Source organism: Ambystoma mexicanum, chromosome 8 (genome assembly GCF_040938575.1).
Source record: "Ambystoma mexicanum isolate Mex_15411 chromosome 8, UKY_AmexF1_1, whole genome shotgun sequence".
Taxonomy (NCBI): domain Eukaryota; kingdom Metazoa; phylum Chordata; class Amphibia; order Caudata; family Ambystomatidae; genus Ambystoma; species Ambystoma mexicanum.
Genome location: NC_090929.1, coordinates 992,648,995 through 992,674,584, shown reverse-complemented (window position 1 = coordinate 992,674,584; position 25,590 = coordinate 992,648,995). Strand labels below are relative to the sequence as shown.

The following is a 25,590-nucleotide window of genomic DNA, read 5'->3' as shown; positions in this document are numbered from 1 at the left end:
TCCTAAACGACTGGCTGGTCACCCTGGATCGCCATGATGTTTACTTCCATGTGGCCATCTACAAGAGTCACGGGAAGTACCTGAGATTCAAAGTGGGTAACAATCACTACCAGTTCAAGTTCCTGCCATTCTGACTTTCGTTGGCACCCAAGGTCTTCACCAAGCTGCTAGCAATGGTGGCAGCTCCCCTCAGAAGGGAAGTCATTCATGTTTTTCCCTATATGGATGACTTGCTAGTCCGAGCCCACTTCCCAATCCTTGTGTCGACACGCCTGTACCAGACGTAAAGACTGTTGCATAGCTTGGGCTTCTCCCTGAATTTCAATAAGTCTCCGGTTTCGCCATCCCAGTCCCTCTATTTTATCGGAGTGCTCTTGGACACTCACTGGGGCTTCCCGCCGAGGATAGAGTGGTACACACCTACAAAACGGTCCAGGTTTTTCCAACCACAGGCAAGAATTCCAGCCTCCGCTTTACTGCACTGGCTGGGTCTTATGGCCTCCTGCATCCTGGTGAGGCTAGAGGCGGGACTGTGAATGAGGTTGCTGCAGTGACTTCTAAGTTCACAGTGGTAAAAGTTTCAGGGACGAATTACAGACCACATACTAGTCTCCAAGAGTGTGCCTGGGGACCTGCAGTGGTTTTCTGTGAAGGACAACCTCCTGAAAGGGTTGTTGTTTCGTCAACCTTGGCCACAAGTGACACTGGTCACGGATGTGTGCCTGAAGGGCTGGGGTGCTCACCTCCCAGACCTTACGGTGAGCGGCCTGTGGCTTCCATCAGAGTGCCGGCCTGTGGCTTCCATCAGAGTGCCGGGAGTGCATCAATCTGCTGGAGTTGGCAGCAATTAGGCTATCCTTGGTCCCTTTTCTACCCGGTATGAAGAAAGTGGTGCTGGTCTTGACGGACAACACTAGCCAGCATTACCTCAACAAACAGGGTGGTGTGGGCTGCTTCCCTCTATGCAGAAAAGCAATGCGATTGTGATTCTAGGCTTTGGAGAACAGTGTGTCTCTGACTTAGTCCCATCTGGCCAGTAAGGAGAACGTGCTAGTGCATGCATTGAGCAGACAGTCTTTGACCTTTAACGACGGTCCTGGAGGAGGTTTTCTCCTGTTGGGATACTCCTCAGTGATTGCTTTGCTTCCAGTGTGAACAGGAAGTGCAATTGGTTCTGCTCCAGGGAGTTCCGTCATCAGCGAGCTTTAGTGGATACCTTGACAGTCGAGTGGGACTTCAACTTGCTCTATCCATTCCCGCTGATCCCTGTCATATTGTTGGTTCTCAGGAGATTACGCCTATTCGGTCAACGATGATCTTGATCTCTCCGGACTGGGCCCAGGGAACATGGTACCCGGAGTTGCTGGACATAGCCATCTGCCCTCCCTGCTGCCTACCAAAGGGGAGGTTCCTGCACCCAAAACTATGCAGCCTGAACCTTTGTGCCTAGCTGCCAAAAGGCTGCGGTATAAGGAGCTGGATTTGTCAGAGGATGTTTTAGACGTACTCCTCTCTGCTAGAAGACCTGCAACCAAATTCCTCTGTGCCTACAGGTGGTGTAAGTTTTCAGCGTGGTGTCGAGAGAGGGATATGGACCCTTTTAATTGCTCCACATCCTCTTTGTTGGATTTTTTTTCGTTTTTGGCCTGGTGAAGCCTGCCGAGCGGTACAGTAAAGGGGGATCTTGTGGCCATTTCAGTCTTCAAGAGGACCCCAGAGCAAAGCTCCTTTTTCACAATCTCCCACGGTCATGCAATTCCTGAATGGTCTTTCTAATATGTTTCCCTCATGCAGGTTTGTTGTCCGGCGTGGGACTTCGATTTAGTGTTTACATTTTTAAGGGGCACTCCATTTAAGCCCATTCATTCTTGTTTAAGATTGCTCACTTATAAGGTGATTTCCTAGTCGCCATGACTTCTGCTAGAGAGGCGTTTTCAGTTCAGCCTCCCTACTTGTTTTTCTCCAAGGAAAGTTGACTTTGAGAGTTAGGCTGTCCTTCCTTCCAAAGGTGCCTGGGACTTCAATCTCTCTCAAAAGATCCATCTTCCATCTTTTTTCTTCCACCTCATCCTTCCAAGGCAGAGGAGCGTTTCCATCAGCAAAATCTGGTGCAGGCCCTCAAGTTCTATGTCTCTCGTACAAGGGAGACCAGGACTGATAACCAGCTTTTGGTTGGTTAGGCTATTTACAGGGCTGGTAAGGCTGTGACTAAACAGACCCAGTCAAGTTGGATCATTCTCTGCATCTCGCAATGCTATGATCTGGCAGGCAGGGAGAGCCCTGAGGGTCTCGGGGCTTACTCTAACAGATGGTTGGCCACCACCTCGGCTCTGCAACATAGAGTCCCTGTTCTGGATATTTGCCAAGCAGCTACCTGGGCCTCTTTGCACACGCTTGCTAAGCATTACTGCTTGGATTCTATGTCTAGTCAAGACACTCGTTTTGGCAGAGGTTTCCTTCTGAGTTTTGTGGTTTAGACAATGTCCTTTCTATTCCCCCTCCTCCAGGGCATTGCACTTCCTTGGGAGTCTATCAAAGATGACGAATCCCTGGGAGGAAGATTCCACTAGAAGAACAAATGACTTGCCTCTCTGTAATGTTCTTTCTAATGGACGTTCCTCCCATGGATTCCTCGTCGCCTTTCCTACCTGCTCCTATTGGCAGACAGCTGGTACACCTTGGTTCTGCAGGCCCTCACAGTCAGAGTGCTAGGGTAAAAGGGTGGGACTAAGGCCACCAGCCACAGTACCTCTATATATACTTGCCCCAACTACATTTCTATTGCGGGATACATAGAGGTGTTGTGCGGAGTGGACACAGAGTTGTGCTGCGCTCCCTAGTGGCGGTAATATTTCCTAAGAGCAGCTGCGCTGGGGTATAGATATCAAAGATGAGGAATCTTTGGGAGAAACGACCACGAGGAAGAACATTGAAGTGAGGTAAGTAATTAGTTCATCACTTCCTGTTATGATTTAGCTAAGAAGGAAGTACTGAGGGCATTCAAGTTCCTCCTACAAGAGGTGTGGGAGTATCATCCGCTCTGCAAAGGGGAATACCATTCGCAGACAGTTGTAGAGCAGTGACTTAGGCTTCTCTACATTCCTTTTTGAAACATTTCTTCCTGTATTCAATGTTTAAGAATGATGCTTAAGTGAGAAAATCAGTCATTCAGAACTTGCCACTCTAAGCAGATCATTCCTTACTAGCTTCCTTTTGGGTGTACGAAACAGATTTGGGAGTTTTTTAGAAGAGAAGGAATGTGTGGGAGGACGTGTCCATTAGAAGATCAAATTACTTGCTTTGGGGATTGTTCTTTCACGTTCATTCCACCCACAAATTCCTTATTTCCCTCCCACCTACCCCACTACTGGACCCTCTTGATTTGATTAGAGGATTTACATTTGCAGAGTGACCAAGATGGTTTCTGCCAGTCTTTTGGCTTTCTGTTGAAGGAAAAAGGTGGAACTGAGGAAAATACTGCATACAGCTCTGTATTTACAGGCTGATGACGATGTCTCACCACAAGATGTAACCAACGAGATGAGGAGGTCGAGGCTGCAGCTAAACAACGCCATCAGGTAACAAGTTTTCCTGTGCATGAGTCGGTGGGATATTTCAGGTTGAGGAATCTGTGGGTTTAATTAACATTTCCACTGGAAAGAACATTACCGAAGGAAAGGCATTTGTTGTTTTAGTCAATTATAAATTCCTACTCCCAATTACCTCCAATTGAAATTCGCCCTCTAAAATTGTACAACCAAAAACCAGCACTTCAAATACAAGGCTTGAGCAAATTGGTTCCTATACCTAACAAAAAACATATTTTTTGGTGTTATTGTAATGTTGACAAAAATGGTTTCCGCCTGCAATAATACAAAGAATGGCTACATTTTTAAATGGTCATTATGAAACAAATGTACAGGGCTAAATTGATATTTGCTGTATAGAGAAGTCTTTGATTAATATGACAGGGTATTTCAAGAAGTGTTTTAACACAGTGATGTGTTTATTTAAAAAAAAAAGTTGAATTGTTTCACAATTAGTGTTTTTTTCCAGTAAAACACCACTGCATTTGGTAAAGTAATATGGTTGCGGCCAACACAAGTAGGATCACTTTTTTGTTAATCAGCTAATGTATCCTGTTCTCTGCGTTTATAATTACAGCTAATGAAAACCTAGTTCTGTTTTGGTACTTTTCATGTAGGATGCAAATAATGAGAGTCAGGAGGCCACGATGCTGTTCTAGTCCACAAGGCCTATTACCCAGGTACTCCGATACCCAAGCTGAGGGTCAAGAACAGCTCTTTCGATTGACTGAAACCATTCAGGATGAGTTGTAAGTACCAAGATTTTAAAATGACATAATTTAAGGTCGTTAAAGCATTGCATCCATGTCAGTATTAATATCATATTTTAAGTCATTTTTCCCTTTTTGAGGTTTAGTTGGTTCTTGTGTCCCTTTTCAAAGTGGTGGATACATTTTTTTACAGTGGTGTAGGTTTAAGAAGTCGCTAAATAATATTTTAAATGTTTTTCACTCTGCCATACCTGTTGGTTCCCACAATTTTGGCGCTTCCACCATAAGCGCATGTAACTTGTGTAATGCAAATTTTGAAAGGAACTTATCTAAGTTATACCCTTGGTCAAGGCAGAACCTTCTCTGTCAGTAGTGACCAACAACTTAGTAATACAGTGATCTTTGTCTACTGCCAGACAGTGAGTAGTCCAGAACCTTATGTTTTATTTTTGTACTATTTTCTAATGGATTAATTCCTCCCATAAATTCCTCATTTATGATGTCCCTGTACCAGCGCAGCTGTTCGTCTAAAACGTTTCCACCACCAGGGGGTACAGCATGGCTCCATGTCAGCTCTGCCCAACAACTATACGCGTTCGGCGCTGGACATGACACTGGGGCCAGTATATAAATTGAGGCCCTGTGACCTCAGGTTTTTTTTTTTTCTGTGCACCCTGTTAGCTAATTGGGAACACGCTTGTCGAACTTTGATATTTTTTTCTCTGCGTCATGCCTACTCCATTTAAGGCTTCGGGCTTCAAGCTGTGTGTGCATATCAGTTTGGGATCTGCACCAGATTTGTCTCTACTGCTTGGGCAAGGACCACGTCTCCCAGGATTGAGGGTCATGCCAGTCCATGCTCCCAATGGCCATTCCGGAAAGTGCAGCAAAGATCTTCACGCTCATCCACAAGGCGAAGAGTGAGGCTCAAGGGTCTCAGTCGAGGTCACATGGGGCGGACCGCAGCCCAGAAGACAGAGTGGCTCTGCGCAAGGTAAAGGAAAAGAAGAACCTGGTAAGAGGTTGCGCTCCCCAAGTGAGTTCTTGCACCAACATTATTCTTCTTTCTCAAAAAAGAAGAGCCGCCGCTCCAAGGATTTTCCAGAGCAGCCAACGTAGCTAGCTTTTCCTACAGAATCCTCCACCCCGGAGGAATGGTAGAACTTTTTCCTAAAGATGCTAGACATCTTTGCCAAGGCACAGGCAACTCCAGCCTTGGCGCCTTCAGCTGAGGTGACGGCGCCATCCGCTCCGGCTTTGGCATTGATTGGCATCATTAACACTGCAGCCCATCTCTGGGGTGGTATCGCAGCCACTAGGGACCTGCAGACCTTCGTACAGTTCCAGTACATCCACCACTTCCCTTAAAAACTAATCTGGGAATTCTCTCACCTTCCTAGAAACCAGGGGTTCCTACACAAAGGGAACCTGGTCAACCTCTTTGTTATAGGTGTCGTACATCCTAGACATGAACGTGTCAGTAGGGAGTGGAGCATATTACTCCAGAGCCGCAGTGTCATCGATGCTGATCGGCACCAAAGTCATAACGGGCACTGAGGCGTTGCTGCCCAAAGGCAGGGACTGTCAGCGCATAGGAACCGTGTGGGAGCCAGTCACAACAGATGCAGTGGGACCCGTCAGCCCGGAATGGTCATGGACCACGTCCAAAGCCTGGGCTTTAAAGGTCATCCAATCGGGGTATTGACTCTATTCTTACAGCGCCCTATGGACCATAGCCCTCAGAATATCCCCTTGGAGGAGATCCATCAACCTTTGTCAAAGAGCACAAAAGAGCTGGTACCACACTCGGAACGAGGCAGGGGCTGGTACTTCACTGATTTTCTGGTGACGAAGCACGACAGAGGCTTGCATCCCACTCGTGATCTGCAGCTGCTGAACTTGTTCCTGCGCAAGGATTACGCTAGCTCAGATCCTGCAAGCCGTTGATCTACAGGGCTGGTTGGTATTACTGGACCTTCAGGATGCCTACTTCTATGTCCGGATTAATTTTAAAAAGTACATTTGGTTTGTGGTCGGCCAACACTACTACCATTTCAAAGTCCTGTTCAGACTTTCTTCGGCTCCCGGGGGTTTTCACCATGCTGCTAGTAGTAGTGTCGGCTCACTTCAGGAGGTGGGGTATTCATATCTTTTCCTACCTGTGACGACTGCCTCATCTGAGCTCGCTCCTCAGATCTAGTGTCAGAGCATTTGCTACACAGCATGGTCCCTGAACTTCAAAAAGTCTCATGTTTCGTCATCCCAGACCCTCTGATTTATTGGAGCAGTGTTGGACAACATTTTCAGATCGTCAATGTCCTCCAATCCCAAGAACATGTCCCAGCCTTGACTTTACTGTGCCTCCTGGGCCTCATGGCCTCTTGCATCCTAGCGGTGCCAGACGTGAGGCTGCGTATGAGATCGATTCAGTGGCTCTCCGTTGCCAAAGGTCACAGTTAGGCGGGTGCATGTCAGACCTTTTATATATGTCTCAGACCAGGTGGCTCAGGTTCTTACGTGGTGGGCCATATAGCACAACCTGCGGAGAGGTGCACTGCTCTATCAACCTTGGCCCCAGGTGATGGTGGTTATGGACGTATCACTGACTGGTTGGGTGTCTTGGGAACACATCAGCTTGCTGGAGCTGAGGGTGATGAAGCTCTGGGCCTGGTTGTGTTCCTCCCCTGTGTGAACCTCAAGATTGTGGTGGTACTGACAGAGAACACAGTTGCCATGCACTAACTCAACAAACAAGGTGATGTAGGGGCCCTTGCTTCTGTGCAGAGAAGCAATGCGACTGTGGTTCTGGGCTTTGGTGAACAGTGTCTCTCTGACGGCGCTCATCTAGCTAGAAGCGAGAATGCCACAGCGGAGGCCTTGAGCACACAGACTTCGGCTTCTCATGAATGGGCGCTCTGCCAGGAAGTTCTGGAGGAGATCTTCTCATTTTGGGGACTTCTCAAGTGGACCTCTTCGCTTCCAGTGTCAACAGGAAGTGCAAGTTGTTCTGCTCCAGTAAATGTCCTCATCACAGAGCTCTGGTAGACATACTGACAGTCGAGTGGACTTTCAACCTCCTTTAAGCATTCCTGCTGATACCTTTAATTCCGCGGGTTCTTAAATTATGCCTGTTTGGAAACCATGTTGATCCGTGATGGTTCCAGACAGGGCCCAGAAGAACGTGGTATCTGGAGTTGCTGAACATGGCTATCTGCCCTCCCTGGCACCTTCGGAGGAGAGTAGACTTGCTCTCCCAGTCAGAGGGGTGGGACCTCCACTCAAACCTCAGCGGTCTGATCCTGAGAGGCTGAGATGCAAGGAGTGGGACTTGTCGGACAATGTCCTCAGTGTGCTCCTTTCAGCTCGTAGGCCCACTACAAAATCCATTTATGCCTGCAGGTGGCGTAAATGTTGCCTGCCTAAACATGTGAAGTACGACTTAGTTAGTCCCCAACCCCTCGTGCACAATCCTGGCCAGTGTTTCTCTCTCTGTCCGGTAGGACTACAGCTAACTCACGGCAGATACCTGACTTCAGTGCTCATGGAAGAGAGAGGCGCTGGCGAGCCGGAAGGAATCAGAACACCACACGAGTCAGACGGGTAATTAAGATGCTCTGTGCAAAGCAGAAACAAACTCTTGAGTTGACTGTTTGCAGCAGGCCATCATCAAAGAGTACCGTTGGATCCGCGTACAAAAGGGGACGGGGACTCCTCAAGTGGACCTCTTCGCTTCCAGTGTCAATAGGAAGTGCAAGTTGTTCTGCTCCAGGAAATGTCCTGATCATGGAGATCTGGGAGACGTACTGACAGTCAAATGGACTTTCAACTTCCTTTAAGCGTTCCTGCCGATCCCTTTCATTCCGTTGGTTCTTAGATTATGCCTGTTCGGAAACCATGTTGATTCGGGATGTTTCTGGACTGGGCCCGGATGAACGTGGTATCTGGAGTTGCTGAACATGGCCATCTGCCCTCCCTGGTGCCTTCGGAGGAGAGTAATGAGAGTAGAAAGCAATGGAGAGTGGTGGGAGCAGAGGGATTGGTATTGAATAGAACGGTGGATAGACAGTGAGAGAACAACGAATGGACAGAATAAGGCGAGAAGAGTGAGAAGGTGGGAGGATGAGCAGGGAGGGGAGTAGGAGGAACGAATAGGAGACTGAAAATATCAGGGCAAAGAATACAAGGGCATGAGAGGGAAGGACAAGTGGGCCTAGGCAATTGAAAGACATCTATTTCGATTGTAAAGACTATTGTTATTTTATGGTACCCCTGGATAAACCTGGAAAATCGCAGGAGGAGGCTCCTAGAAAAGGTGTTTGCCTTTAGACTCTCCCGACCAGTCAGTTAGCTACTGGATAATAGGAGTCGCCAATCTCGAGTCAACATCTTGAAATATAAGGACGGTTGAGGCAGCAAGGGATCAGCCCAAAAGGCAGACTGCCTTAATGTGACCTTCTCATGCCTTTTAATAAAAACCCTTGAGCTGCCTTCAATGGTTAGCATGTTCTTGAGCCACCTGTGGCAAGTACCACCTTGGAGTGAGAGATAATTGGTACAGGAAATCAGGAGAAAACAAGAATAGGACAGAGAGTGGCATTACTTTCAAGGGGAATAACAGCAGGAAAATGAGACTAGTGCAATGTGAACCTGAGGAGCCGAAGGAATAGAGTGCTTACTGACAAGGCATACATAAAGAAAAAACAATGCAAGGGGAACTGTTTGGAGACAGAGGAGAGGAAGACCAGTGAATAAACTTGTGGAGAAGTATACAATGTCGAGGGGGCAAGGATTGGGAGATGGAGGAGAGACAGGTGAGGAAACGTGTAGTAAGAGAGGCCATTAAGAAGGGGAGGATTGTAGACCTGAGAAGGACAATCAGAAGAAAGAGGGAAGAGAGGAAACACTAAAGAGAAGGGGGGAGACTGACAGCTGAAACTAAGAGGAGAATTCATCTCCCCTGATGGGGTGTTAGAGGGCAAGCCTAGATGAGAAGCAAAAAAGAACTGGAGTGACTATCGAGAGGGGGAGAAAGGCATGAATAAGAGTAGGCTTACTCTTCTCAAGCCAATCCTACCAAGGGGAAGATGTTCCAAGCCTGCTACGCTGGCAGAACCCACTACCAAGATGCTTAGGATACAGAGGTCTGATTGCCCCTTCAAACATCAGTCTGCCCATGAATCTTGGGTCTGTTCAGAGGACATCTTGAGGACAAGAAAGACAACTGAGAGATCAGACCACGTTCCTTTGAGATACTTGATTGAGGAAAGATGCCCTCCTCGAGGAAAGAGGATTCCTTGTGAAAACACTGGATGCATTTTTTAACTTTGGACTTTCAGTGCCACAGATTCTGGTTTGCATTCAACTTTGGTACTTGAGCTCTTTTACAGAGGATCCCCTTTGGTGAAAGTGGAACAGTCATGTTATTTTGGATTCTTTGGTGATTTAATTAGCAATGACCCTCACTTTAGAAACATACTCTTTTACTTTTGGCCTCTCTTAATGTCCTTAGATTGTATGTTTTCTTGCACAGTTGTAAATAAAAACGTAAAACTTGTCAGTCACGTAGCTCAGGTGGCGAGTTATCAGTCCACAAAAGTAGGACCTTGAGACAGCATCCCCTTGTCTTACTGAGTGAAAACTGAACAGGGCCCCCTATCCTCTACATCCCCCTTAATAACCTTTTAGATAGAAATCCACTCAGTTAAACTTACACGCCTATGACTGTAACAGTAGAACACTTTTATTTTCCATGTAACAAGCTTTGTTCTGTAGCAGACATCCTACATACAAATTTCCCTCTTTCATTTATTCATATGTTCCGTCCCCTTTCCTCCATCCTTGTGGGCGTCCTCCATCATGCTACCTTTTGCAGCAAAGACATTGAGCTATGATCAAGATGTGTTGGGCTATGTAGACGTTTTAGACAATACTCATCCCTATACTCCTTCACAGTAGTAGTCATTTAGCCATAGGGCCAAGCTGCACTGATCATTGCCAAATGAGCTGGTGGATTCGACCCCAGGCATCCATTTGCCTCTGTTGCTGATCTGAATTTGACATCCAGCTAGTCTCTGTAGTGGATTAACGAGTTTGACAAAGCTTTCTTGTTTTCTTGAACACATTGGGTTGAAGGGGTATGTCTGATTGTCATCGTGTTGCTGCCAGAATGCCTGCTTGTAGTTCTGGGCTTGTAAGTCCAGAAAGTGCATGACACCTCACATGCAGTTATGAAATGCCTTCACAGTGTGAAGCAAATTCTCATCCTAAGTAGCCATTTCATCCCGTGGTAACAGACCACCTTCTCGTATTTGAGGATGTGAGGGGAGGAAATCACATCTGATGCTGAAGACGTAGTTACCTGGGTACACCCGGGGGCACTTGAGGGGATCTATGTTAAAAATTGAGAGAGGTGGCAACATTCGAAATGGAGTAGGTAAAGCTGGAGGTGGAAAAGGAAGTAACACAGGCACAGAAACAGCCTGTGCAACAGCCTCCTTTGTGTCGGGCTAGATGGTGGCACTGGGGTGTGAACTTGGGGGCCGGTGCCACCACCTGCTCTGTGATGTAGGCTCACAGGAGGTGCACAGAGAAACCCTCTGCTCTGCAGTCCATCACCAGTTTTTGATTAATGCCCCCTGCACGCACACATTGCAATGTGACCGGGCTAATCTGCTAGAATATAAAAGGGTGCAATAAATCAATTAAGGTGTGGGAGTTGGAGGCAAGGGGAGCACAATATTGTGGGTTGGAGCGGCAAAGAGAAGACAGGCAGGAAGGAGGCGGATGGGAGAGTAGAGGTGGATATGAAAAGGTGATGGAGCAGCTCAGGAGAAAAGGTAACAAGGAGAGCATCAGAGATATGAGTGGAGTAGTTGAGCGGAACAGAGGAAATGTGTTAAAGAAAACATGAGAAAGGGAAGAAGTGTAGGAGCTAACTGAAGAGCAGAGGGGAGGAGATAATGTGCAGAGGAGAACAGAGGGAGATGACATGGTTTGTCAAAACAGTTGTACATGTAGGCCCGGCAAATGAGTAAGCAATCAGAAGGATAACAAATAAGACCATAAACCATAACTAATAGTCAATACAGGAATATACTGTGCACATAACTCATCCTGGAAGATGTATTCTGTATTTTCACTACAACTGGCAATCAGTTGAATATTAATTTCTCAGACAGTTCTGCAGCACATATATTGCATATGAAGTACAGTGCAAGGGGAACCCACCCCCACTGATTCATATCCACATAATGTTCTTCATAATCAGCATAATGTAATACAATCAAGAAAAAAAATTATTGCATATTTTTTGTCAGTTTTTATGGGAATTTAAGATTCTGATATATATCAAATGCTTCTGTAAAATAAACTTTACAGCACACAAACAAGTATGCAATGTATTCAACTTCGTTTACTTGACAAAATCTTCCCTTTTTCCTGAAGTCTACATCATTGAGAGAACCACTCAAGCACCATTGTTTTGAAGGCCCTTTAAATGTATCAAAACATCCTTAAAGTTAATTATGTGATGCAATGAACTACCATTTCTTAGATTTAAATGTATGGTTTGTAAGTTTATCCTGATTTCTCATGGATTCATTAATTTTCTTTTTGCAGCTTTATAGCAGTGGAGCACATTGACAGCTACTGTGTGCTTATCTCCTCTAAATCTGTATATTTCCTAAAAAGTGGTGACTATGTAGACCGGGACGCCATCTTTCTCGAAGTGAAATATGACGATCTCTATCACTGCCTTGTCTCAAAAGATCATGGAAAAGTATATGTCCAGCTTACCAAGAAAGCTGTAAACAAAAGTGGAGGTGTTGGGATACCAGGACCATCACATCAGAAGCCTATGGTGAGCACTTTACTCTCGCTTTATTAATTTAGCTTATGCTGTAGATCTTTGTGTTTGTTACATGCATGGTGATCACATGTATAGGATTAGATGGGTGTTTTTCAAACCCAATTGAAGTTCAATAAACACCCTTGAACTGTGATCACGTGTGTCTGTCTACTATTTGATACCATGTCTTCCTTACAAAGCCAAAGAGGTTCCAGAAGTGAAACAGGAGAAAGCAATCTGATTGAACTGATAAAAAACCAGAAGGAGTAGAAAGTTGGTCTGTAGCTGTTTTTTTATATTGAAACATTGAGAATAAGCACAAGTGACAAGCTGAACTTGGGAAAGGGAATTCCGAAGCTTTGTGGAACTGTCGAACTTGGGGAGGAGAACACCAAGGTTTTGTGGAACTATCTTGAACTTGGGGAAGAGGAGCTGGTAGAAACTCAGAACTTTATTTGGAACACTATTTCTTTTATTGCTGACATCCCTACACATTGTTTAGCTTTAGCTGTGAGGGCAAGTATAGGGTTTGGACACAGGCAGACTTAAGTTGAACTTTCTGACTCTGACTTTCCTTCGTTTCTTTATGTAGGGAAATCCCACTTAAGTAAAGGGCTAGTTAGGCCTTCAACCATCCTGACATTTGAGTTAATAAAACATTTCTGTTTGAACTTTGAATCTGGTGTCTGTGTCTTGCTTCATGGTGCTTTCACACCACCAAGTTGTTGGCAGTGGTGTCGGCCAGTTCTTAGGCGAGACTACCCAGATGATTGGCTGATTATAGCCTGCTACCCAGAACAAGCTCAGGAGCACCTCAGCCACACCTGCCATTTACACAAACTGGGCTTCTCCTTCTATTTCAAGAAGTCACAAGTGACGCTCTCAAAAGCGCTTCAGTTCATAGGATTGGTCCTAAACTCCTCCTTGCGGAAGGCTTTCCCTCCTGAGGCCAGGGTTCTGAACATTCAGCAGATGGTCATGAAATTCCAAAATGCCCACCCATTGTCGGCCCTGGACTTTCTACAGTTACTGAGTCTCCTAGAATCCTGCCTTTTCCTAGTTCCAGAGGCCCAACTAAAAATGAAGTCACTTCAGTGGGCCCTCAGATCTCAGTGCTTCCCCAGCATTGGATCGCTTTTATAGATTCATATGCTGTTTGAATATTCCCTTTCGTTAGGCCGGAATTCCTCTGTAACATTGTTAGGCAGAATCACCTGCAGTACCCTTGGGGAACACTACAAGCAATTAGGACTACAAGTGTTAGCACAATTTCACCTTTGGTACAAGCCCGTACTACACAGTAAAGTGGTAGCGATGGCTGAGCAGCCAGACTTATCTCAAGAGTTTAAGTGAGCAGTAGAACAAGTTACACAAAGGACCAACCAATACAGCGATTCAAGTAACACTTACTCAATGTTTCTTGGTAAAAGAATATACATTTATTTACTCAGTCAGTTATAAATCATTACTCTAGCACAAGCAGCTCAATATCACACACTAATACACCACAAAAATCCAACCGGTAAGTAAATGAACAAGTTTAGCTCCAAAATGAAGTGGGAACAAAATGGCACTTCAGATACTTAATAAGGGAGGGAAAGGACAAGGTTATAAGAATAGACAGCCCAGATACATTCATAGGCAGGGCAAAAGGTTTCAGTTAAATACATCCAGCAATTTTTCTCAATAGGCCTGGGCCAAAGTCAATGGCTCAGAGTCTTTTGTATACGATAGCACAGTTCTGGTAAGTAACGGTTAAGTCTTTGTCGTGGAGATTAGAAGAACTTGGCTAGGCGAAAAGTTTGACGAATGTTTACGGAAGGACAAGCCTTTGTAGTTGAGGACAGTTTCACGCACTTTCTCAATGGCCGAAAAGATTTCCGGACCGCATTTGCACTTGTCAATGAAGAAAGCTGTAGCTGAGGCAGTTGTTGCTGGCAGTTTGAGCAGATCTCTCTGTTCCTGAGCTTCAGTCGTGGGGACAAGAAGGAGGACGTCGAGAGGTTCCTGCACTGCCCAGGGAAGAGGCCAAAAGCTGTAGCAAGATCTCAGTTTAAGGTGTGTGTGCCTTAAAGTCCACAAGCTGGTTTCCTTCCCTCTGGCTATCCGGTTTTCAACAGCACTCTGATGAAAATTCGATCAGAATAGGATGGGGTGCAGGTGGTTTGCGAGTTGGATGTTCCCACCAAACTCAAGGGAAGAAGTTAACCTTGAAGGGCTTCTATGTCGTCGGAGTTTCAGGCAATTCGGACCTGCAGCAGGGCTTCACCGGTCGTCCAGGAGTTGCAACAGTCCTCTTCCTTCCTCTCCTCTTCGGTTCTTTCGTTCCAGTGGTCGACTCTGCTTTCCAAGTCCCAGAGACCTGCTTTTAAACAGTTTTCCCCCATTCATTCCAGCCTGGCTGTCACTCACACAGCAGGGCGGCTGTCCTTGCCAGACAGCCAGCTGGCCAATCACACCAGAGTGTATTCAGCACAGGGAGTTTCCGGCACCCCCCTCACATCCTGTCCACCCCAGACACTCAGCCGCCATAGGTTGGCTTCAGCAGTGAAGCCCGCCAAAGGCCAACGAACAAAGGGAGCAAACCTGGTTTGGCGTGCAGAGACAAACACAAGAAGGACCTTTCCTAAAAGAAATGGCGAAAAAAGATGACCAGAGTTTGTTTTTACAGATAGGTCTTGGGCGCCATATTGAAAAACATGGCTGACCGATTTTTAGTTACCGTTGTTAGCGGTAGGAAAACATCATGGTAGTTTGATCTAAACCACTGCCACCAGCCACTTAAAGTAGGAAAGAGTAACATTTTACTGTTAGATGAGTGTTTTGACTTAGGGGAAGCTAGGTAACCCCTCCAGCACTCTATAGTAAGATAATGTGTGCTGGGTGAGTAAATTTAAAGAGACTAGTAAAGTCAATTTAACTTTACATGCCCTGGGAGACAGTAGGCAGTCCCAGGGAAGGTATTTAAACCTAGGGGAGTCTGAAAGATACCCTTGTGACACTGCACTGAAGGTGCTGTGTGACACACAGAAAAAGAAATCCAGCAAAGTTGCTGGGGGTCTCAAAAGGTAAGGGAAATTAGCACATATTGAGAATTCTCCCTAACAAACATTAAGGCAGTTTACATTTAAATTAGAAATTGCAATCACTTTAGTGTTCTCTTTTGGCCTTTAGCCAATGGGCAGAGAGCCCCTTAACTCCTCGGAGGTCAGTGCTGTGAAGTGTAACGCTCACCTGGCTCCCACGGAGGCGCGGGCGTGGCTGGGACTGCTGTGACCTCTTCTGCAGAGATGCGTAAGACCCGGAAGATGGACTGGACTGAATTCCCCAACCTGGCTTTTCTGGCTCGGAGGAATATCCCACTGTGTGTGAAAAGGAAGGGTTAATAGTCTGCGGGTGATGTTCCGACCTCCCACTTCCCTTCTCTCCCTCCGTGAAACCCTTTTGGGATTCCCTGCGAAGACTCACCTTAGGGACCAAAATGACGAGCTCTCCATCCTGCTTCTGATGCAGGGGCGCGTTGTGATTCCAGTTACTTCACTGGATTGATGAGTTTAAACTAGTTTGTCCATTCCCGTTATACCGCAAATGTTTATGGCAAGTTTGGGTTTATATTCACTCATCTGTTCTTTTCTTTCGCAGGTGCTGGAGAAGATTCCGGGCTGCAGGCAATTTGGATGAAGCCAAATTCTGGTAAGAATTCCGATGAGAGATTCCTTTGCAGTTTTAAGTATCTCCTTTAATGTCCAATGTCTTTTTCCCCATAGGGGCCGGGGTACGGCAATGCCGGAGGTAAGGCGCCGACCCGAAAAGAGCTGCTGTGTCTCTCTTGCAAATGGGTAAGTCTTGAGTGAGCGTATTGCTAATGTTCTCACATGCTCTCACTAATACAATGTCTGTTTCTTTTCCCCTTAGGGGCTGGGGTGCTGGGATGCCGAAGGTATGGCACAAACCCGAAGGCGGAGAGGGAATTGAACCACAGGTAAGTTCTACTTAGATTCGTGTTTCCCTTCTCACCTCTCTTTCTCCTTCCTTCCAATAGGTGCTGGATGGCGGTGGAAGCTCCGGCTGGACGTCGCAGGACTCGAAAACGCCACATGCAGGTGAGTGAAATGCAGCGTGCTGCGCGCGACGCCATGCGCGTTTAAAATGTTTGCCTTCTTTGCAGGATCGTCGGCGTGCAGAATCCGGAGTGCAGATGTATCAGGTAAGGTTCTTGTTTTCACCTGTTCTCTTCCCTTTTCTTCTTTAGGTGTTTCAGGATGCTGGCAGGCGTGATGGAGGACCAAGGCAGGAGCAGGCACGGTGAGCGTCCAGCTGCTAAGTGCAGAACAACGCGAAGCGTGGTCTGCTGCTTGGGTGTGGCTTAAATAGCCTTTCAAGTAGTTCCAGGTATGTATTCTTCCCCTAGAAATATGTATTCCTCCACCGGTCACACCCTAGAGATCAAGTAGTCCCTAGAAAAATAGTTCCTTCCAGTCCTGGAAGTTGCAGCATGGTCTGCACAGGTAAGTTTACACCATTACACCAAGCACTACTCCCAACCTACTTCTGTATGAGCCTGGCGCCGATGGCGCCAGGACTGATGTCCCCTATGAGCCTGACGCCAACGGCGCCAGGACTGAGTCCAAAGGGCCCCCATCTGGGGCTGCTGGGACTTCCCTTGAATGCATGGTGTCTGTCTCTGAGGGTGCCGGGCCTGGTTTGGCTCCTTGGAGGCAGGCATCATGACATGAAGTGCTTTGTTGGTTGGATGGATGCAAGTTAGTCTGTAATGCATGAGATCAAAGAGAATGTTGATTTGTGAGTGAGGCAGAATGCATGTGTGCTGGCGTTCCAACCCGGACAGTTGGAAGATGTAGCCTGGGTGGTGGGTGCCAGTGGGTTCCCTTATGGACACTTGATGTAACTGCACTAAAGGAACTTTTAAGTAACCTACCTGAAGCATCCAGTCTATCTTTACAACAGCCATGTTCAGATTTTTGCTGCACGTTCAAGTGTTGAAAATCCTCTGTTATCTTCTTCATTCGACGATGTACACGCGTTTTCTGCGATTTTTGACATATTAATATTAGTTTTAAGTCTCTATTGAGTGCTTTCATATTTCGGTAGTTGGTTTCAACATCCCTCGTGCTTCCCTGCTGGTCATACCTTTGCCACCTCAGGGTTGAAGCCCGTAGAAGGGCCCACTTCACCCCACCAATGCAGTTACAAAGGTAAAGAAAAGTCTCTTTCAGGCGTGCTCAACCTGCTACTTGAAGAATATCTACATAGAGGACCAGCCTGCACAGTGCATCTACTGCCTGTACCCCGACAACAATGTAAAGTTGTGTACTACTTGCCATTCTCCAGCATGTAGTCTGGCACGGATTCACATTTTCATGAATATTCCCCATCAACAGGCTGGGAATCCTCATTAAAAAAGAAACACAGATTTTCTTTAGCCTGAAAACTGCTCATCTCCTCTATAACAAATCAATGTCCTTGACAGCTCTTTCCCTAAACTCCACCCCTGGTGGGTATCTTCAGATTATTAGTTTTTTAAACTGTTTTTATTTGTTTCTTAATCTTAGTACAAAAAACGAACTTCAGCACACACCTGCCCCACAACCCATTGCTTTACCCCCACCCGTCCGACAAAAGTATACAATCCATTACAGCCAAGAAGAGAATGAGGCTGAGCAATTCCAGGCAGAAGTATCAAATTAGCAATCAGACACCCCAGTGTCACTGCTGCCATCTGACAGTAAATATGCGATATACAGCCCCCAGATGTCCTTTGATTTCGAGGGAGGCTGCACCATAGTCCGTTTCCAGTTCGTGACAATGAGCAATATCAGTCTTCCACTGGAAGGTCGGCCCTTCTCCCACACCATAGCCATCCTTCTCTTGGCCAATAGTAACAACAAACCCAGAAGGACTCTAACCTGCTTTGGAAACTCTTGTGTGTGACCCAGCAGTGCTATGATATGATATGATAGATTATTTATAAAGTGATAAATACCCAGAGGTTTCTAAGCACGGACCCGGGGATCGGACCTGCATGCTCCATGTCGTCTTGCTTCCAAGGTGAGCATGTTGCAGCTCAACTATCCTCCCGTGCTACAACAGGGGACGGAGCCACCCATATTCCAGCAATTCCCCTCAAGCCCTCGGGCAGTTCAAACACCTTTGTCCAGAAGGAATGTATTTGGAGACATGACCAAGCCAGATGTAAAGAGTTTGTGGGAGAGGCACCACATTTGCGGCAAGACTCTGGCGAATCCGGGAAGAACTTGTGAATAGCCACCGGGGTCAAGTAAAACTGGTGCAAAAACTTTAAAGGAATCAACTTAAAATTGCTGTTAAGCACCACCCAGCGCCTCCTCCCACTTAGCCCGAGAGTCCCCAGCCCACCCAGTGGACCTGTCAATTATAGCAGAGTATATTCTGGAGACCAGCTTGCATCTATCCCCTGTGCCAATCATCGCGTGCAGTAACGGGGCTTCATGGGGCCCCTGTGGAAAATCTGCAAACCTATCTTTCAACCCAACTTGCATCATTAAGTACATAAAAATGCCTAGTGCTGTCACTTCCCCCCGGCCTTAAATTCTTCCAGTGTTAAGAACTGCCCATTGGTAAAGAGATCATGTCAACTAATGAAACCCAACCTGTCCATACTTTGTACAAAGACTTTCTCCACTGTAAGGGGTTTCCCCAGGCCGTGCTTAATAGGGAGGAGTGTGGAGTAGATTAACACCCCTTGACCTGCCCTCAACACGTTTCCACACTCTACATATCAATTAAACCATATTACGTGCTTTGATGACCAGCTGTGGGGAGGTGAGAACCACCGCTCTCAATAGCGAAAGTGCTACAGTTGCCCTCTTGATCTGTACATGAGCCCGGTCTTGTTTCAAATCAAACCAGTGGGGCAAGAAGGATGCCTGCACCGCAGTTCAGTAAGCCTCCAGGTCAAGTAGTGCAAGCCATTCCCCCACCTCTCCCACCGCACTCTGGCATGTTTTCCCTCCCATATGAATGTCGTTAAAACAGATTTCAGGGATTTAAAGAATTTTGCAGGGACCTGTATAGGCACGTTAAGAAAGGTATACAGAAATCTTGGCAGTACAGCCATTAAAATTAACGAGATGCGGCCGAATACAGACAAATGCAAATTCCTACACCTTCCCAGCAAAAACTCAGTGTGCTCCAACTTCACCCCATAGTTCTCCCAGTAGAGTAATTTGGAGATCTAACTACCGTTACCCCAGGGTAGGGAGTCTTCCCATCTCTATGTCGGCAGAAAGCCTACCATTCACCATGAGGCGTGGACCCGGGCCTTTATACAATAAAGAAACCATTCTTATAAAATACTCCCTCAGCACAGTGAAAAGAAACGCCCATACAACTGAATTGAACGCCTTCTCGGCATCGAGAAGGGCCGTGTCCACTGGGCTCTGTTGTTCAAGAACCGACAGGAGACCAAAGAGTCTATGCCGCTCATAGGACATGGATCGTCCGGGTATGAACCCTGCCTGGTCGGCCATTACACATCTCGTCATCAACGGGGCAAGTCTATTGGCCAACGCTCTTGCTAGGATCTTATTGTCTACATTTATTAGAGAGACCGGGCGGTAGGACGCACAGTTATCCTTCCCGTGATTCAGGAGGAGGGTGACCACAGCCTTGCGGATTGACCCTGGCAGTTCGCCGTCTCTCAGTGCCTGCTGGTACATGTGGAGCATGTGAGGAACAAGTATGTTCGCATAGGCCTTGTAGAAATCAGCTGAAAGCCGCTCGGGCTTGGCAGCCTTCCTGGCTGTTCCCGATTTGATTACCTTGTGGAACTCCTGCTCCACTAACGGCTTCCCCAAACATTCCCTTTCCTCCCATGCCAGCCATTAAAGACCAACCTGGTCCAGATATTCGTCCAGCATGGCCTGGTCCCTGTTGCACCTGGATGAGTACAGTGTTGTGTATAAGTCAACAAATGCCCTCATTATCCCCTTGTCCGTCTGCATGAGCAACCCTGTCTGATCTACGACCCTGTTAATGTGCGACGTGCAATATTCAGTTTTAATTAAACATGCCAATTTGGCCCCAGTCCTCTGACCTTTCACATATCTCCTCATTGCTGACCTTTAAGAAATGTAACCTCCCGATCAGAGGTGCTCCTAAATAGACATAGTTCTTCATGGAATCTGGCCTGCTTATCCTTGTCCGCTAGGAACCCTGCCCTCGATTCCAGTTTGCACAAGCAGGTCTCGTAGGCAGTTATTACGGCTCTAATGGTTTTCAGTATTCCTGTCTCCTTGACGATACATAAACCCCTTATCACGCACTTGAATGGCTCCCACAGCATGGAATAAGACAATACAGAGCCCTCATTCTCTTGGAAGAACCAAATCACTCCTTTCCTCACCTCTTTGCGAAAAACGGTGTCCCGAAAGACTTACATGTTTAAAGTACCAGCTTCTACCCCCATTTCCCTTTCCTGGTATGGAGAGATTAGCAACCACCGGACCATAGCACGAATGTGTGTCTGCAAGGATATTACAATACAAAAACCAGCCAGACCCTTTGGGTAGAGGCAAGGAAAAAGTTCAGCTGAGAGGCAGAGCCATGAACAGAGGACCGAAATGTGTACCCCCTGTCCTCGCTGTGCCTAGCCTTCCTTAGCGCAGATCTGTAACAACTTAACAGTAACCTTGGATACCCCTCTACTAAGCCCCCCGATCTATCCAACGAGTTATTCATGACAGTGTTGAAGTCCCCTGTCCAACATACCATGTTCTCTGGGTGCTTCCTCAACTGACCTTCAATAACTTCCAATGTCCCTATGGAGTCCATATTGGGACCGCAGTAGTTCACAAAGGTAAACCGCTACCCTTGTATTAGTACCGTGAGGATCAAGGCCCTCCCCTCAGCGTCCCTCCCCAATTCCGTGCATTGAAACCCCACCATTTTCCTGGCAATTATACAGATCCCCTAACCCCCGAGAGTATCTGGAATATGATGAAAAGTACCTATGGCACCCCCAGGTTTTGGCAAAGGTAGATTCACTGGTGGCTGAGAGGTACGTCTCCTGAAGGAAAGCAAAATCCACCTGGTGCCGTTGCATGTAGAGTAGAAACCTTCTTGCTTTCGAGGGGCAATTCAACCCTCTAACGTTCCATGACATGCACGTGACCCCCTGATCAGTCATTCCCCCAGGTACCTTGATACACTGCTATGCCCTCCCTATCGACCCTGCCAACGAGCGAACTAGAGGCCATAAAAGTGTGTGCTGATAAAACCAACCCCAACCAATGCATCAATAGAGACTACCCACTTCCCTCCCTCCCCCCACTGACATCCCCAACTTGCCAGTAAAGCCCCCATCCCATAGCAAACAGCGAAACCAACTCTCCCTGCCCCCCCACAGATCCCACCCCCACCAGCAACACCAATCTGCCAGTTAAAACCCTCTCACCCAGCAATTGCAATTCGCTCAATACATGCCTCGGTATGAAGAAGCAACATACATCTATAAATCAATCAAAAAGAAAAAGAGAAACAGAGTTTTTGGATCACTTCCCAAGAATTGTCAGGTTTATTTTTAGTCTTCAGTGTCTTTGAGCCATTTGCTGATGTATCCAGAAAAAATCGCTCGCCTCCTCCGCAGTCTGAAAAAACAGCGCTTTCCCATTGTGTTTAACACAGAGCTTTGCAGGAAATAACTTACCATATTTTAAAATGTTTGCTCTAAGCCTCCTCTTCACATCAACAAAGGTTCTTCTGGATGCCTGGACCCTGTTGGAGAAATCTGGAAAAAGCCGTATTTGGTCACCTTTATAGGTGAAGGCGCCTTGTTCCCTGGAGCTTCAGAGGGCGAAGTCCCTGTAATTGAGGAGACGTGATGATCAGTCTAGGCGGCGCACCAGGTACCATGAACCCTGACAAGTTGCCTACCTGGCACAGGGTTTCATGCAGAACAGCCTCAACCAGCAACTCTATGGATCCCATATCCGCCGACTCAGGTACCCCCACAATTCTGGGGTTATTCAGAAAAAATCTCAATTCTAGGTCGCCCTGCTTCTCAGTTAGTTCCTTAATTACTTTTTTCATCTGAGCCACTTCCCTTGAGGTCGACTTGGACTCATCCTCAGCTGTGTAAAGGCGGGTTTCGGCCTCATCAAGCCTGTCACCATGTTTATTCAGTCTGACCTACATAAGGTCCACCTTACAGGTCAGGGTGTGGAGCTTGCCGTCCAGCGAATTATACCTGCTTGAAGCTGCAACAGCATGTCTTTAATGTCCTACGATGCATCGGCGGGGGTGGCCGCCTGTGACTCCTCTGCTGTTTGAGTATCCAATGCACCCCTGGATGAATGCTTAGGCTGGGAGGGTGTTGAGTAAGGAAGCTTTGTCTGGTGTTTGTCCGTTTTGACCATATTGACACTTGAAAAGCAGGGTCCAAGTTACAAAGCAAGCTTCTCCATGATGGAAGGAGCAGAACTCGCTTCTGTAGCTGGGTGTGAAGATATAATGACCCGGATAGTGCTCCCTGGTATTGTCAGCGCAGCCCCTTTAGGGAGAGAATATGTGCTGTCCTACCCCCTCCCCCCCCCAGTGTGCAAGTCAGTTGTGTGCAAAGGTGAAAAGCGCAGGCAGTACCCCCAATCAAGTCCTTTCAGGGAAGGGAGCGGACTAATGTACCTCCGCCACCCCCTCCGGTGAGGGAGTGTCAGCCTGCCACACTATGCTCTTGCTCTCGGGAACGGGACAGAGGTGCAATGCAGACTCAGCTACTATACCAGGATGTGCCGCAATGGTGTCACTCAGCCAGTTTATGTGACTAATTTTAAAGCTTTCCTGGGCGCAGAGGAAGAGAATTTTCAATGAAATGCTCCTCTATTCCCCTGACCCGCTCAGTGGAATCGTGAATGCCATCCGTATAAGGCAGTGTTATGGCCTTCATTACTCTGCTCCTTCAGCCACATTCATGACTGCCGTGATTTATTTTACTAGTTTTTCTGTTGGTTTTTTTTGTTTTTGAAAAGGAGAGAATGAGCCAGTTCTGTCTTCCCAGCTCAAAAGCATTTTGCTACTGACCTGTTAAGCTGTTGTGCGTTGTCTGTAGTGAATGGGTACAGTAGGAAGACTTGCGCGGCTTTCTGTCAGTTGCCTCACTGCAGGGGCAATCCAGCACAGCGCGCCTTGCCTCTTATCCTACGCTGCCCATGGGTCAGTGCCCTTGAAAGTCTAGCAGGCCTTGGACAGAGTCATTCACATGTCTGGCTTGCTAAGAGTCTTTCACTACTTTCATTACCTCGCACTGTGTTCCCTCTAGTCCGCTCCTCTGCAGCTCACTGCACGGTGCCGAGCCATGCCACCGGCGTGTGCATTCAATATTCAGGCACCCAGATCAGCACTGACGCATGCAAAGCCTGGTCTTTCAGCCCTAAATTGTCAGAGCCTGCTGTCATTTGAGCATTGTGTGAGCCTCAAGCACACTCTTCACCCAACGTTCACCACTGCGCTGGAGGCCCACGCTGGGTATTCCCTTACTCTTCACAGTGCAGGCACCAAGGTCAGGCTCCTCCTACTCCCAACTTCACAAGCACGATGTTGCTGTCCCTGCCACGGCTCTTCTGCGGGCACGTGGGTGAACGATATTTGCTGTGCCGGCACCACCAGGCCTCAGATTAGCCGGCACCCATTGCCAGGGACCGCTGCAGTGCTGATACGCTGCAGTCGTGCCTCTCCAAAGCCAATGGCACAGAATTTTGTCCAGATCTTTTTTGGGCAAATGGGGTGCTCACACTAAGGCAGCCATCTTGGCGGGGCTCTCGAGCGCCCTCTCTGCCATCTTCACATTTTTACTGCGTGTTTCAGTGTTGGGAGTCCTCTCGCATTTCTCCACGAGAATTATGCATGATTGGACAACAACGACAAAAAATAAACCTTCCTGAAATGGAATTAACGGCTGCGAGAAATAGATTACGGTTAAAGCCAAACCAATTGGAACATCTTGCTTGCAAATATCAACAAACCAAGAAGGAAGGTTTAGAAAAATTAAACTATGAATGGCTCCTGGCGCCCTATCAACAAAAAACAACCACCCCTGCAAAAGAGCCAATAGTAAATAAACATCAGTACAATTCACAGATCAGAGAGAAAGAACTGAGGAAAACGGTAAAATAGCTGCGGAAACTTAATACGGAAGACTGCTTCAACCAGATAAAAGCAGTTAAACAACGTTATAAAAACTGGCTCAAGACGATAAGAAGCACCTTATATCAACTTATCGCAGAAAAAATTCTCGAAAGCTTTAAAAACAGAAATACACGAGATTTGGGAAGGCTTCTAAACCCAAATATCACTACGCAACACCATTTAATACAGAATGTCCCAGAACAGAAGTGTAGAGAACACATTTCGGTATTATATTTCAAAAGGTCAGGCTTAAATCCGTGCTCGAGGACCGGATGGTTTATCAAACAATATCATAAAACAAGCTCCTGAAATCTGGACAGACATTTTGACACAAATCTTCAATTTAATTAATGAATATAATCAGATCTCAATTACATGGAACTGTGCGACATTGATTCCCATTTTCAATCAGGGCAAGAGAGAAGACCTGGTAAATTACAGATCGATTGCCCTGCTTGATCCTCTGTGGAAAATATTTGGATCCCTTCTTGTGACCGAACTCTGCACCTGGGCAAAAAGGTTTGCAATAAGACAAACTGGTTTTGTCTGAAAAGTGGGGACAAACGTAAACCTCATCTTACTCAATTTGATAAAACAGGAAGCTCACCAGAAACAAATCACAGTATGGGCGGCCTTTGTCGATTTACACCTAGCGTTTGATGAAGTTAATCGCCAATTGCTGTGGGCAAAATTAGAAAAATGGAAGTGACCCAGAAATATTCTTGAACCCATCAAACTACTATACTCAAATACGAAGATACGAGTAAGACTCACAAAAGAAGGAATTCAAACTCCATATATTGAGACCTGGAATGGAATAAAGCAAGGCTGTCCACTAGCTGCTACCCTTTTTAATTTATAGACAGCAGATTTTGAAAACGAAATGAAGTCGTCTGAGATAAATCCTCCAACTATAAATTCCACAGTGATCCCATTAATGCTGTATGCAGACGATCTAGTATTACCAGACAAAACAACAAGTGGACTACAACGAAGCCTAGATATGATGAGTCAATACATGGAAATTATTTTGCTAAAGTTCAATATTGTGAAAACTAAATTTGTCACTTCCGAAGCCTAGCTCTATAAAATCAAAAATTCTGACAATATGATTAAAAGGAATGCCGTTAAAGGCAGTCTCGACATTCAAATATCTGCGCATTATGATAAATCAGTCCCCAAATGAAAAAGAATGGGCAGCACATCTTCTGGCCAAGACATACTCGCTTACGAGACAAGGATCCTTTCTCCATGGAAATTTTGGAAA

The 25,590-nt window shown here is 46.5% G+C and overlaps 1 protein-coding gene across 1 annotated transcript in view; it reads left to right on the top strand.

Annotated features, from left to right (window-relative positions):
- The window catches only part of VPS13D (vacuolar protein sorting 13 homolog D), a 3,263,180-nt gene that overhangs the window by 3,215,135 nt on the left and 22,455 nt on the right, over positions 1–25,590 (top strand). The window contains exons 68-69 of the mRNA XM_069610908.1: positions 4,205–4,336; positions 11,915–12,155. Coding sequence (XP_069467009.1) covers positions 4,205–4,336; positions 11,915–12,155 — 373 coding nt within the window. The remainder of the gene's footprint in view (positions 1–4,204; positions 4,337–11,914; positions 12,156–25,590) is intronic.